The sequence below is a fragment of the Bos indicus x Bos taurus genome, chromosome 26 (assembly GCF_003369695.1).
Source record: "Bos indicus x Bos taurus breed Angus x Brahman F1 hybrid chromosome 26, Bos_hybrid_MaternalHap_v2.0, whole genome shotgun sequence".
Taxonomy (NCBI): Eukaryota; Metazoa; Chordata; class Mammalia; order Artiodactyla; family Bovidae; genus Bos; species Bos indicus x Bos taurus.
Window position 1 is genome coordinate 9,701,874 of NC_040101.1, and position 14,704 is coordinate 9,716,577.

Sequence of the window (14,704 nt, forward strand, 5' to 3'; positions counted from 1 at the left end):
CTTTACTTTCTTCCGCATGGTTCCGTCTTTGATGTGGCCTCCAGCAGTCACTACCGCACTCCTGGATGCTGATGGCGGGGCACCAGACATGTGTTATCCGTGATGACTCACGAACGAGGTACTTTTCCACTGGGCCCGCGGCCACAGCCCCTCCTCCACTCCATCCTTCTGTAGTCACCTCACCCTTCGGAGACTTCCGTCTCTCTCTCCTCCTGGACTCCACTTCTTAGGGACAGTTTCTGGGCGCTCAAGCCTAGCCATTGCCTGGCACTCTGTTGTTAAATTGATTCTCTATTCCTTTAAAAAAAAAAAAAAAACAGAATAACCACCACTTTTAGAAATCAGACTCGCAAGCTGAGTCTCCGTCTGCCTTCATGACCTGTAGCTTCATAGGAGAGGAGGGAGAAAAAAAACAGAACTCTCAACTGGAGGAAGACTGAGCACGACTCCTTCGATCATTCAAAGGGATTTCAGGAAATCCTCCCGCTAACAGCCCAATTTCCCTAGCTTGAGACTCAAAAGGAAACAGAAGAAAGACCCCAGGGGGTTACTTATACCCCGAACAAGAAATGCAGGATATAAAACTGTGCGTGCTGTTTGCCCCCGATTGTTTTGTTGTTTTTTTTTTAAATCATCAGATGCAAACCTGGAAGGAACAAAGTCTGAGTGTTAACAGTGGTCCATTCTGGGTGGAGGCGTGACAAGTGGTGGAAGGTAGTTTCTGCTTCTTTTTATTTTTTGTACTAACCATTAATATGAGGGGAGAGAGGAGTCGAAGGAAGGAAATGTCAAGAAAGCCAAAGCTCTGAAGAGGGGGCAACCCGCCCAGTCGTGCTCTCCTGGGGCCTGCCAGCTGTGGGCTGTGCTCCATTCCTAGTGGGCTGGGGTCACTCCTAGTCCCTTAGGCATTTCAGACACCTTGTCGCTCCTCTGAGCTCAGCTTCTGCCCCATCCATGACTGCTTTCCATCCATGACTGGACACGGAGTAAAAAGTGTCAAGTGCTTAGCACCAAATAAATACAAAAATTTTACAGAGTGTTCCAAAACTATATTTTCTGACATTTTTAATATGAGGGTGCCTTTGTAAGTTTTTTAATCTATCAGAACATCTCTACATCTTTTTTTTCAAGATTTGTTTTGATGTGGATCAGTTTTAAAGACTTTATTGAATTTGTTACAATATTACTCCTGTTTTATGTTTTGGTTTTTGGGCCACGAGGCATGTGGGATCTCAGCTTCCCAACGAGGGATCAAACCCACTCCCGCTGCTCTGGAAGATGAAGTCTGAACCACTGGACCACCAAGGAAGTCTTTATACATCTTTAAAAAATAAAAAAGCTTAACATCTTTCAGATATCTGAAATATCAGTTATCTTCATATCTGAAATAAAGTCAAAGTGTTGCTCAGTCATGTCCAACTCTTTGCAACCCCATGGACTGTAGCTGCCAGGCTCCTCTGTCCATAGGATTTCCCAGGCAAGAATACTGGAGTGGGTGGCCATTCCCCTCTTCAGGGAATCTTCCTGACTCAGGCAGGGATCGAACTCATGTCTCTTGAGTCTCCTGTGTTGCAGGCAGATATGTTACCATCTGAGCCACCAGAGGAGCCTTTGGTATCTGGACACGGTTTATCCCTCCAGTTCTGTTTTCCCTGTTTCACCGTCACCATTCCTAAGGGCCAGTGCTCTATGTCCCGATGCAAGAAATTGCCCTTGCAAAATCTATGGAGGTGGCAACTCCCAGGATACCTTTGAAGATGGTGTTTGGATATCACAGCATAATTTGACAATAATCAGAACTGCTGTGTATTGGCATACAAATGAAAGTATAGATCAGTGGACCAGAAAGGAGCCCAAATCAGATTCATGTGTAAATCACCTGATTTCACAAAGGCATAACTGCAATTAAATATGTTATTTTCAATAACTGGTGCTAGATTAATTGGCTGTTCACGTGGAGGGGAAATGAACATTGGTGCCATACAGACATAAAATGTAATTAATCCAAAGTGGATCATAGACCTAAATTTGAAAAATAAAAATAAAGAGGCAGGGGTTGTATGGAGAGCCTAACCATTTACTATCTGGTCTTTTACAGAAAAAGTTGGTAACGTCTCACTTACACAATCAATAAAAGGATAAGTCAAGGCCTAATTTGCAGCATTTGCCAATGGTGTAAATACCCCCGCCAAGCTGCCAACATGACGTCACTGAGTGTGGAATTGGGGTGAGAGAGGGCACAGCATCCCCTCAGGTCCAGGAGTTGTAAATAACCCCTAGATAACCCACTAAATAACCCACTGGGCGAAAGCAAAGTGTGGTAAAACTAGAAAGTGATGAGCTTGAGTTTTTATTACCTTTGTTCCTAATGAAATTTATGTAATTTTAAGTTTATAAGTCTGATTTTCAACTATAGCTGTTTGACAACAGCCAGCTTGCACAATTACCCCAAACTCACAATTGACTCTCCAGAGCCAGCCCCAGCACCTCACCGATTGGAGTGACTCATGGCCAGGCAGACAGATGTCAGCCCTCTGGGCCAGGTCCACACCAGGCTCTGCAGAACTGGGGAGAAGGCCCTTGTCTGCACCCACTCTGCCGTCTGGCCCTAAAGCAGAAGCATCTCTTACCATCCTGTCTCCAAAGGCAGATGTTACTCACAGCCTTCTCTGTGTTCAGAGCCCACACCCAGGCTTCCTCTCTCATGGTGCACAGGGCCTCCTATCTGCAACCTCCTTCTCCCCAAATGCAGCTACCAGGAAGATCCCTGGGGGCGGGAAAGACTCATCTGCCCAGATTCACCAAACACAGGTGGTGTCTCTTCTTAGGTGAACTAGCACCTCACAATAAGATAAACTTGATGTAATTCCAATTTTTTTAAAAAAGGTAGGATATTTTTGAACTCCAAAATAAAGATCCAGAGGTTCAAAAATTGAATAGAAAAATATTTATGTGCTATTAAAATGTATTATTCATTGTAATTGCTCATATGATTCTGGCAGAGAAATACCCATATTCAGGTTACAGGAAGTTCAGAAATGCACTCCACTATGAGTGATTATCATATCAGGGCCTCCCTGTAGCTCAGTTGGTAAAGAATCTGCCTGTGATGCAGGAGACCCTGGTTCAATTCCTGGGTTGGGAAGATCCGCTGGAGAAGGCATAGGCTACCCACTCCAGTATTCTTGGGCTTCCCTTGTGACTCAGCTGGTAAAGAATCCACCTGCAATGCTTGAGACCTGGGTTCGATCCCTAGTTTGGGAAGATTCCCCTGGAGAAGGGAAAGGCTACTCACTCCAGTATTCTGGCCTGGAGAATTCCATGGACTGTTAAAGTCCATGGGGTCACAAAGAGTCGGACATGACTGATCGACTTTCACTTTCATGAGTGATTAGTGCTAGAACCTGAATGTCTGTGTTTCCCAAAATTCATGTGTCAAAACTTGACCCTCAAGGAGATATGCTAGGAGGTGAGGCCCTTGCAATGTGGTAAGTCATGAGGGCTCCACTCTCACCCCTATAAGAGATCCCCGGGAGTTCCCTCCACCACATGAGAGAAGAGTCAGGAGACATCCGCCTATGAACCAGGAAAATGATTCTTACTGGACACTGAGACAGCTTGATCTTGGACTTCTCAGCCTCCAGAATGGTGAGAAATAAATTTCTATTGTTTATAAGCCACCCAGTCTAAAGTATTCTGTTGCAGCCACCCAAGCTAAGACACTGATAAAAGCCTTATTTCAAATCAGTGGGAAGAAATAGATTTTAAATACTAACCACATAGAGAAAACTGGACGAACTCCTGTGCTTGTGTTAAGGATACTGGTCCCATCTCACTCGGCGTCTCTTGCAACTTGTAACACATCCACATGACAGGAGCTTCTGAATATTCTATGTCAAGAAGGTTCTCTGGCTCAGAAAAGGTGACATGCTTCTTTCCATCAAACAACAAAGACTTCTAGAACTCAACACCTGGTTCTTCCATTGCCAGGAGGCTGAGCTAGATGGTGTAAGCACCTTTTTAGATTCTTGGTAAAATTCTGTCTCTATAGAAGATATCAGGCTTCCCAGTTGGCACTAGTGGTAAAGAACCGACTTGCCAGTGCAGGAGACCTAAGAGACTCGGGTTCGATCCCTGGATTGGTAAGATCCCCTGGAGAAGGAAATGACAACCTGTTCCAATATTCTTGCCTGGAGAATCCCATGGACAGAGGAGCCTGGTGGGCTACAGTCCATAGGGTTGCAAAGAGTTGGACACAACTGAAGTGACTTAGCACCCATGCTAAGCTGCTAAGTCGCTTCAGTCGTGTCCAACTCTCTGCAACCCCATAGACGGCAGCCCAACAGGCTCCCCCGCCCCTGGGATTCTCCAGAAAAGAACACTGGAGTGGGTTGCCATTTCCTTCTCCAATGCATGAAAGTGAAAAGTGAAAGTGAAGTCGCTCAGTCGTGTCAGACTCTAGTGACCCCATGGACTGCAGCCTACCAGGCTCCTCCATCCATGGGATTTTCCAGGCAAGAGTACTGGAGTGGGGTGCCATTGCCTTCTCCGTTAGCACCCATAGATGATATCAAACAAAGAAAAATTTTTATTCCTATTTGAGTGTAATCTCTCAAAGTAGGTGGTTCCAGGTAGCCTTTCTCAGTGGGGTTCCTTAACTGAACCCCAAAACCCAGATGGTGATGTGGGTTGACTGTATTCTCAGTTCTCCTAAGGAGATGCCTAGGAGAGAATTCATTACGCACAATGGATGCTTTAGGGCTGTGATCTCAAACTACTGGCACTAGAATTGCCTGGAGATGTTAAAACAAATTGCTGGTCCCCTCCCTACAGGCACTGGGGAGGGACAGATAAAGTTGCATGTCAAGTTCTCTGATGATGATGATGATGATGGTGTTCGACCACACTTTTAAGAGCCACTGCTTTCAAGAATTAGAGTTTACTTTCACTGCAGGCTCAGAAGAGCCATTGGGTGATTATGGGTGACCTGAAAGTCAATGTAAAATTGGACGTGATGAGTGTGAAAGGGACCCTTGACCTCCAACAGCTGGGCGTGACTGCTTAAATCATGCATACTTGAGTATTTTTACAGAACTGCCATTAATAACAGGATCTGTTTAAATTTTGCTTCCTGTCTTATTTACTTCTTTTTGGGGCCAATCTAATCAACCAAAAGCTAGATTGGGGTGTTTCCATTTTCTAATCTCTTCCAAATTTTGAAGTCATTGGGTTTTTTTTTTTTAAAGACTACAGCAGTGAGAGAAAAAGCTATATAATCAGCCCAGAGTTTAAGAACAAAATCTTAAATTGAATTCCAGTTCCAATTAACTGAATTGAACATTGGCACAGGAAGGGAGAGGCAATCAGGTATTTTGGGGTCATCATGGCTTGTGTTGTGGGGAAGGTGAGAAAGCAAGTTCAACATCTCAAGGAGAAAGTTGCATCTTAATGGAAATTGAACAATGAGTGGAATTAAACATCTAGAAGTGGCATTCAGGCAGAATGACAGCAAGAATGGCAGGGAGGTGGGAAAATCAGGAACGGAAGAATGATTCAGTGGACCTGTTGTGCAGGAGACACGAGGAGCAGTATTAGGAGGTGGAAATGTGAGGGCCTGAAGCTAAGACGTTTAAACACTTTCCATAAGGAGAGTGTTTCTCAAGTGGGAAACCCAGACTTGTTCTCCTGGGATCACTGATTCCTTATGAGAAATTATACATGTCACACTTGAATTTTTAGAAGACCCTGATATTTGATTTGGGCTTCCCTTGTGGCTCAGCTGGTAAAGAATCCACCTGCAATGCAGGAGACCTGGGTTCGATCCCTGGGTTGGGAAGATCCCCTGAAGAAGGAAAAGGCTACCCACTCCAGTATTCTGGCCTGGAGAATTCCATGGACTGTATAGTCCATGCGGTCAAAAAGAGTTGGACACGACTGAGTGACTTTCACTTTTCACTTTCACTGACATTTGATTTAGATGCCTTCCTCACACCTGAATCAGTTCAGTCCCTCAGATATGTCCGACTCTTTGTGACCCCATGTACTGCAGCACATCAGGCTTTCCTGTCCATCACCAACTCCCTGAGCTTGCTCAAACTCATGTCCATCAAGTCAGTGATGCCATCCAACCATCTCATCCTCTATTGTCCCCTTCTCCTCCCACCTTCAATCTTTCCCAGCATCAGGGTCTTTTCCAATGAGTCAGTTTTTCACATCAGGTGGCCAGAGTATTGGAGTTGCAGCTTCAGCATCAGTCCTTCCAATGAATATTCAGGACTGGCTTCCTGTAGGATTGACTGGTTTGATCTCCTTGCAGTCCAAGGGACTCTCAAGAGTTTTTCCAACACCACAGTTCAATAGCATCAATACTTCAGCACTCAGCTTTCTTTATAGTCCAACTTTCACATCCATACATGACTATTGGAAAAACCATAGCTTTGACTAGACGGACCTTTATCGGTAAAGTAATGTCTCTGCTTTTTAAAATGCTAAGTTGGTCATAGCTTTTTTTTCAAGGAGCAAGAGTCTTAATGTCATGGCTGCAGTCATCATCTGCAGTGATTTTGGACCCCCAAAAATAAAGTCTCTGTCTCCATTGTTTCCCCATCTATTTGCCATGAAGTGATGGAACCAGATGCCATGATCTTAGTTTTCTGAGTGCTGAGTTTTAAGCCAGATTTTTCATTCTCCTCTTTCACTTTCATCAAGAGTCTCTTTAGTTCCTCTTCGCTTTCTGCCATAAGGGTAGTGTCCTCTGCATATCTGACGTTATCGGTATTTCTCCTGGTGATTTTGATTCCAGCTTGTTCTTCATCCAGCCCGGCATTTCACATGATGTACTCTGCATATAAGTTAAATAAGCAGGTTGACAATATACAGCCTTGACATATTCCTTTCCCAATTTGGAACCAGTCTGTTGTTTCATGTCCAGTTCTAACTGCTGCTTCTTGACCTGCACACAGATTTCTCAGGATGCAGGTAAGGTGGTCTGGTATTCCCATCTCTTGAAGAATTTTCCACAGCTTGTTGTGATTCATATAGTCAAAGGCTTTGGCGTAGTCAGTAAAGCAGATATTTTTTGGAACTCTCTTACCTGAATTCTCACACCTGAATACCACCACTTTATTTTAGGGTCCTTGTTTGTGTCTGTAATTATCTTGGTGCCAAATAAGAATCAGATATCACAACTTGTCATATAAATGAAGTATTCGTGTTAGTTCATTTATTTTGAAGACATAGTGAGTTCTTGTCCTGTATATTTTGCTCGGCTCATGCAAATACATTTGAAAACTTGTCTAATTTTCTAGGAATATTATTTATTAAAATGAATTCTAGAAAAGATTGGTTCTAAGTGCATCAGTTTTCATGGAGGAAATGAGGTTTTCAGGATGCACCCCCACAAAAGGGTCTAGAATGTTTAATGGGGAAAGTTCACCAACTTTTTAATCATTCCAATTCTTTTCAAGTCATTCCAAAACAGTTTAGAAGAAGACAATCTACTAAGTTTTTTCCATGAAGCTATTTTAACACCACAAAACCTACAAAGACGAGACCCATACAGAAGAAAAGTACAAACCAGTATCACTTGTATTTATGCAAAAATTCCTGATAAAATTATAGCAAACAGAAGCAGCTTATTTAAATATAACATATCCTGACCAAATGGTATTTATTTCCAAAATGTAATGATGGATAATAGGAAATGAATTAATATGATTCATCAAATTAACTGATCTAAGGAGAGAAACAAGATTATTTCCATGTTAGTCACTCAAGTTGTGTCAGACTCTTTGCAGCCCCATGGTCTGTAGCCCGCCAGGCTCCTCTGTCCATGGAATTCTCCAGGCAAGAATACTGGAGTGGGTTGCCATCCCCTTCTCCAGGGGATCTTCCTGACCCAGGGAATGAACCTGAGTCTCCTGGATTACAGGCATATTCTTCACCCTATGAGCTACCAGGGGAGCCCAACAGATACTGAAGGTATTAATAAAGTTTAACTGTCCTTCTTCATTTAAAAAAATAAAATATGAATAGTTGAATCAAATGTTCCCTTCAGTGGGAATCCAGCACCATGCCCTTCAGTGGGAATCTAGAGGGCTTTTCAAAACAGGAGCATGACAAAAATGACTGCAATGACCTGTTATTTAACTGTAACCTGCAGTTCGTGAGCACAGGCTCAGGTGGGCTCTCAGAACTGCCAAGATGTCCTCGATGTCCCTGGTCCCTTCCTTCTCCACGAGCAGGGACAACTCACACCTACTCTTTCCTCAGCTTCGTAATACTGCCTTCCCCACCTCACTCATCGCTGAGGATCACTTCCTGATTCGCTGAGACTTCCTCCCACTCATGCCTCCGCTTACTCTGCCCTCCTACCACAGACAAACATCAATGTTGTTGTATAAAAAGCCAAGCCCTCTACTTGTGCACTAGATTCCCTCTCATCTCCCCGCCAGACTTGGTTCCAACAATCCTTCCCATCTCCTACATCATCAGTCTTCCTTTTGCTATTGGGTCATCCCATCAACCAAATGCCACTATTCCATCTTAAAACAAAACGGAACAAAACTTGATTCTGCTTTTGCTAACAGCAAGCATCCCACTTCTCTGCTCCTGTTACAGCAAAACTCCTCACAGCAGCTGTGTGTGGCTCCACCCCACCAAAACTGCTCCTATCGATTCCCAGTGGCCTCCACATGGACAAACCCAATTTCTCAGCTGGCTTCTTACTAGACCTGTGAGCATCATTGACACGTCTGACCCCTTCCCCTTGACTCATATGCGTCCCTTGGCTTTCAGTTGACCAGTAACCACACCTTTTCATTTTCCACCACTGGTTCCTCTTCTGAGCTCTCAGCATTGGAATGCCCCATCCATTCTTTGGTCCTCTTTTCTTCTTTCTTCGTCCCTCTAATCCAGTCTCGTAGCTTCAAACGCCATCTAGTATGTTGAAGGCTCCCCAGTTTTTATCTCCAATGAAGATTTCCCTCCATTCCAAATCTGTATATCCAACTGCCTTCCTGAAGTTTCTCCTTGGTATCTAATAGTCATCTCAAACCATCACACTCAATACTTCAGTTACAGCCTCTGCATCCAAACCTATCCTACCTGCAATCTTTGCTACCTCAGATCATGGACTACGTGTTTCTCCAGTTGTTCAGGCCATAGGACTTGCCTTCACCTCTAATACATCACTTCCTTTCACTCGTCATTTCTAATCCATTAGGAAATCTTCCACCTTTGCAATACAGACAGGCAAAAGGAGAGTGAGAAACAAGGATAGTGCTAACATGAGGCAAGACGAGAAGCATGTTGTATATGAAAGTCACAAAGGAAAAGATGTTACTGGGACCAATGGTCTCTACTTGGAAATAATAATAAGGATCCACAGGGAACAGAATAAGTTCGTCATGAAGTTACCAAAGACAGGCAAAAATGAGCCTGAGGTGGTTAAGTTCCTAAATCATGAAGTGTGCGTGTGTGCTCAGTCATGTCCAACTCTGCGACCCTGTGGACCGTAGCCCGCCAGGCTCCTCTGTCCATGGGATTCTCCAGGCAAGAATACCGCAGTAGGTTGTCATTTCCTATTTCAGGGGATCTTCCTGACGCAGGGATGGAACCCACGTCTCTTGCATCTCCTGCATTGGTAGGTGGATTCTTTGCCACTGTACCATGTGGGAAGCCCATGGCAAGTTCCCCACATTCCCACCCACTTAGCCATTCTCCTGGCTCCCCCACCCAACGCTGACCAATGCTAAAGAAAACCAGTATGACAGGGTAAAGGGGAAGGGAGAAAGGGGCAATGAAACTTCAAGAGAACAATTTAAATTTTATGCATCAACTTGGATACTTCAAATTTCAGATCAACATTTCCAAATTTACTGTCTGGTCACGTAATTTTTACTTTTTCTCTCCTGGGACCTTTCCAAGTCCCCAGTACTTTGGCCACCTCATGCGAAGAGTTGACTCATTGGAAAAGACTCTGATGCTGGAAGGGATTGGGGGCAGAAGGAGAAGGGGACGACAGAGGATGAGATGGCTGGATGGCATCACTGACTCGATGGACTGAGTCTGGGTGAACACCGGGAGTTGGTGATGGACAGGGAGGCCTGGCGTGCTGCAATTCATGGGTCGCAAAGAGTCGGACACGACCGAGCGACTGATGTGATCATCTTCTCAGGTTCCCTGTGCACTTCATACTGCACACTGAAGACACCAATTTGACCTGACTTTATCAAAAGTTCCAAAGTTTCTCCACATGGAAAAACACCTCATTTTCACCTTACACCCAGTGACTATAACCAGTTTCCACACTCTTTCCAATTCAAGAATTCAACATCCTAAAGCTATTTTAAAATCCTTATTTTGGTAACCTTATTAATTTATATAATGGCAATGTCAGGGCTTAAAATCTTTCAGGGAGGTTATGATCAGGATATTTATCTACTATTGATTCTCAAATATTAGATGCAAATGCATGTATAAAGAAATCTATCATTTGAAATATTATGGTTCTGAAAAACACTGAAAATAAGTTGAAGGAAAGTTCAACTCTTTGGAGATAGTACCATATTAACAGAGCAATTCTCAAGACTTCTACTGTGGCAGCAATACCATAATGGTTAAGAGCCCAGATCTTGGAATAAAAAAGACTAGATTTTAAACCTAATGTGAATTTAAGCAAATGACTTTTATTTTCCTCCTGTAAAATGGGAGGTAAATGTGATTATAAAAGAGCAACAATGAGAGATCCTTGTGGTGATGGCATTGTTCTGTTTTATGGGTAGAACTGAGTGAAGGGTATACAAGAGCCCTGGATTATTACTTACAACCTCATAGGAATCTATGCTTATTTTCAAATAAAAGATTTAAAGAAGTCACTCACAAATGTTGCATTAAATTTTATATTAAGTTCTAAGTCATCCTAGGCAATTACATGTTTTAATTTTCTAACTGAAATAAAGTAAGATTTCAAATTACTTCAAATTTAACAATGATACAACCAGAAGGTGGCGCTATTACTCCATGAATATGCCACATCACAGACCTAGGCACTGACACAAAAATACCACACTAGGACCTTATGGATCAAAATCGTAAATGCAACAGTAAATTGCACTGAATACTGTAAATTCAGCAGTATTAATACATGTTTTAAATGAAGTTTGACAAAAACGTGATTTTCATAAGTCATTAAAAAATAAACAACTCATACAATCAATTCTAGACCCGCTTAACAGGGAAGCTGACGTATGGCAAATACAAACCCATCTAAGTGAGTCTACAGCCATGTCCTGTGTGAAATGTCAAACCCCCCCATAACAAGGAAGATTGTTATGAAATCTGGTACTAAGCTGTTGCATCATTCCATTTTTATATGAACATTTTCTGCCTCACTGTTAGAACTGTTCATACACACACAAGTATGGCTTTAACTACAAGTAAAAAGACAACTGAGAAAGGGATCTCTTTTTTCCTTTTTTTGTAAAAGTAACGGAAGTTTTTAGAACTTTCTCATTTTTTTAATTTAAAAACATTTAAAATACTTTTCAGAGAAAGAAATTAAGTTGCACCAGTTAATATATCCTTATCCAGTTTCATTAGATGCTGGATACACAGCAAAGGTGGCCTATTTGTTATTAGTAGCAGGTTTGCGAGAAGCAGCCTCCAGCACTTAATGGGGTGTTTTAACGAGTCGTGTCCACAGCCCACGTGTGGATCAGCACGTCCTCTGCACTCATTTGTAGTCATCTCACACCCATCTAACTAATAACCACGCAATACAAGTGCAGCCCGGATGATTCAAACGGTGCTTTGAATCCAACATTGTTGATATTGCCTTTGAGAATATGTTTTCTAATTAAGCAAAAATAAGCTCATTTTCCCCAAAACACTCATCTTTCCTTGCACAATTTCTTATCAAGTTATGCCTTTCCAAGGCTACCAACTAATTAGCCTGTTCTTAAACATGTAAATTCACGTCAATTAACCAAACATATTTTGTATTCATTTTATTTCATTGTTTACACAAGAACTGAATCAGTCCTGAGAAATAAGTTAGAATTAATTCTGAGTTTATTTTGAAGCATTACAGTGTTTAACCAGTTTGACGTATAAAGATACCATACCAGACATAAAAGTAAACATTGGGAAGCACACATACATTCCCATTCTGAGAGAAGACATGTTACATATACAGAAAAAAATGCAGCAAATATTAAGGTATTCAAAGTAATTCTTTGACAATTCGGATGTGACATATTTACAAGAAAAGTATATGTTTTAAAATAATTAAATAATTTTCATAGAATTATAAAAGTATTGAGATAAATATTAGAAGACCCTGACAATCACAAGAACATTTTCCTATGCTACTGAATGCAAGGGTAGTTCTATAAAAAGTCCCAAAATAGAGCAAATATTTTGCCACTATGAAATATATCAAATTACCAATACCAAAATATTAAAATGAACATGCAGTGTGGAAGCTGTACCAAAGAAAACAGCATCAGGCTCCTGAATATCGCCCACTGTCTGCATAAGACTTCTTAGGCGTGCTCATGAGAAAAGAGCTTTCTAAAAGAGCCGACGAAATGGATGCATCTGCAGAGAAAATAACAACTTAACACCTTTTCATTCTACCATTTTCAAATGTAGTTGCAAAAAAAGAAGAAAAATCTAAATATAAGTTTCAAAAATAATAGCTTATGAATAAAAATGTTGAGTGGTGCATTCTTTATGCATTTGGATTTTTAAACTGATGCTATGATAATTCTAGTGTAACAGATAGTAACCTCTGGACCACACTCTGATTTAAGAAATCCACTCCCACTTTCTCGTTCTCAAACAAAAAGTCTTCTGAGAAAATGAAAAGGAGAAACAGCGACATGTATGAATTCAAAACAAAACAGTACTGTAATATGGCAAAATATCATAAAAAATAGCAGCATATGAAATTCAAGACTATTTTCTTAAAGCGAATGTTTAAGACTGAACCGTAGAAACAGTACTTGGTCAAACTGGTCTGTTATTCAACACCTGAAACTAACGATGTTTTTTAGAGAGGAGCTTATGTTTTTGACATCCCCATGATTAAATGTATACTCAAATTTGTGCTTAAAACATGTATTGCACAGACAGTAGAATAACAACATTCTGGTATCTCTAACACAAAATGGTATGCTATTTAGCACATTAACTTATGCTACTAAAAATTAATTTTATCCCAATTGTTTAAAACCAATCACATAGGACTTTTACGCACATTAATCTCAAAACATTCCTAAACAAGATGAACACTTGAATACAGGTTACTAGTGACAAAAAGCAGAGGCTACAACCACATGACTGAGGGCAGTATCTTTACATATTAACGAGGTCTTCCACTGATTCAAATATAGAAGAACTATTTACAAAATTTTGACAAGAAAATCAGGCCTCCAAGAAATTTCATACCAAATAATTTTCACTGAATAAAAAGCAATGACTGTGCTGCACATCTTGACTAAGATTTTACAAACAAATGTCCAAGATCTACCTATCTGAATTCTAACTCTCCCCTTTTCTCCAACAGTACAACCCACAACCCTCACTAACAGTTCAATAATACCCTCTCTATGCAAAATGCACTGCTCACCTTGAGATCCAGAGCAACAAAAATGGTTATCGTTTCAAAACTGTCCACACTGTAGTATAAATTTTACAGCACCACAGACATCACAAGTTTAGACATCTTTGTCTGGCAATATTTCAGTCAATAATATTAACCAGTAAGAATGTGTAGAGACTGAACATCTAATAGGAAGTCACAGTAGCATTTTTAAAACAACCAAAGTAATTATAAGCATTTTTCATGTTTTAAATTGTGAAGCGGCTAAACTGTCAAATTCACTAGGAAAAAGTGTCTCTCTCACACACACACACACACACTGTTATCATCCCAATGAGAACAAAGCTTCAGACAGTTGATACTAACAGGGCATTTTTCTTTCTTTTTCTTTCTTTTAAAGAAATTACATTTAGTTTGGCCACTTGCTAGCTTCCTGGCTTACCAGCTTATAAAGAAGACAGCGACGAGGCAGGATATTCTACGCATTAAAACCCACTTCCCCTTTATCATCTTTGGCGAGAAGCCTTGTGAAAAGGACACTGAGGGCTGATGAGGCGGGTCAGGCTCCACGAGCTTCCACCTCACACGTCACTGACCGGAAGGCTTGCGTCATCCAAGTCCACGGGGTCACAATCTTGTTCCTGAGGGCCATTTTTACTTCGAGGTTTTAGCAGAGCTTGTTCGGTCACTTTGGAAGCTGGTTCTCTTGGAGAGACAGTCTGGACCTTGAAGTTCCCTGGCTTGACCTTGGCAAGAGATTCATAAAATCCTCGCTTCTCCATGGGAAAGCTTGAGACCAAAGAGTTGCTGCGAGAGGCTGTGGAATGTGGGGTGGCTGCTGCGGCACTGGCAGAGAGGAGAGCGTGTTTGGGCTCGGAAGGACTGTTGGAATGCTCCTGCAAAGAGGAGTGGTGGTCAGACACAGGCAATCAATAACGACAGGGTTAGTAACTCAGTGTGAGACTTTATTCTCTGAAAAACAAACAGAACAAGACACACACAGAGCAGAAGCATGAGCCGTGCAGCATACGTGTGCAAGTTCTTTCCCAAAGCAGTGCATTTTTAGGGGTGAGTTTAGAGCGATGACAGCCAACAACC

The 14,704-nt window shown here is 41.7% G+C and overlaps 1 protein-coding gene across 7 annotated transcripts in view; it reads right to left on the minus strand.

Annotated features, from left to right (window-relative positions):
- Window positions 1-12,050: 12,050 nt before the first annotated feature.
- PLEKHA1 (pleckstrin homology domain containing A1) overlaps window positions 12,051-14,704 on the minus strand; it is a 54,636-nt gene continuing 51,982 nt past the window's right edge. For 6 of the 7 annotated variants that reach the window (XM_027529575.1, XM_027529580.1, XM_027529574.1 and 3 more), the window contains one exon: window positions 12,051-14,502. In XM_027529575.1, coding sequence (XP_027385376.1) covers window positions 14,188-14,502 — 315 coding nt within the window. In that variant the 3' untranslated portion in view covers window positions 12,051-14,187. Of the gene's footprint in view, window positions 14,503-14,556; window positions 14,579-14,704 lie in introns of those variants that run through there. The other variant, XM_027529581.1, reaches the window with a different exon arrangement.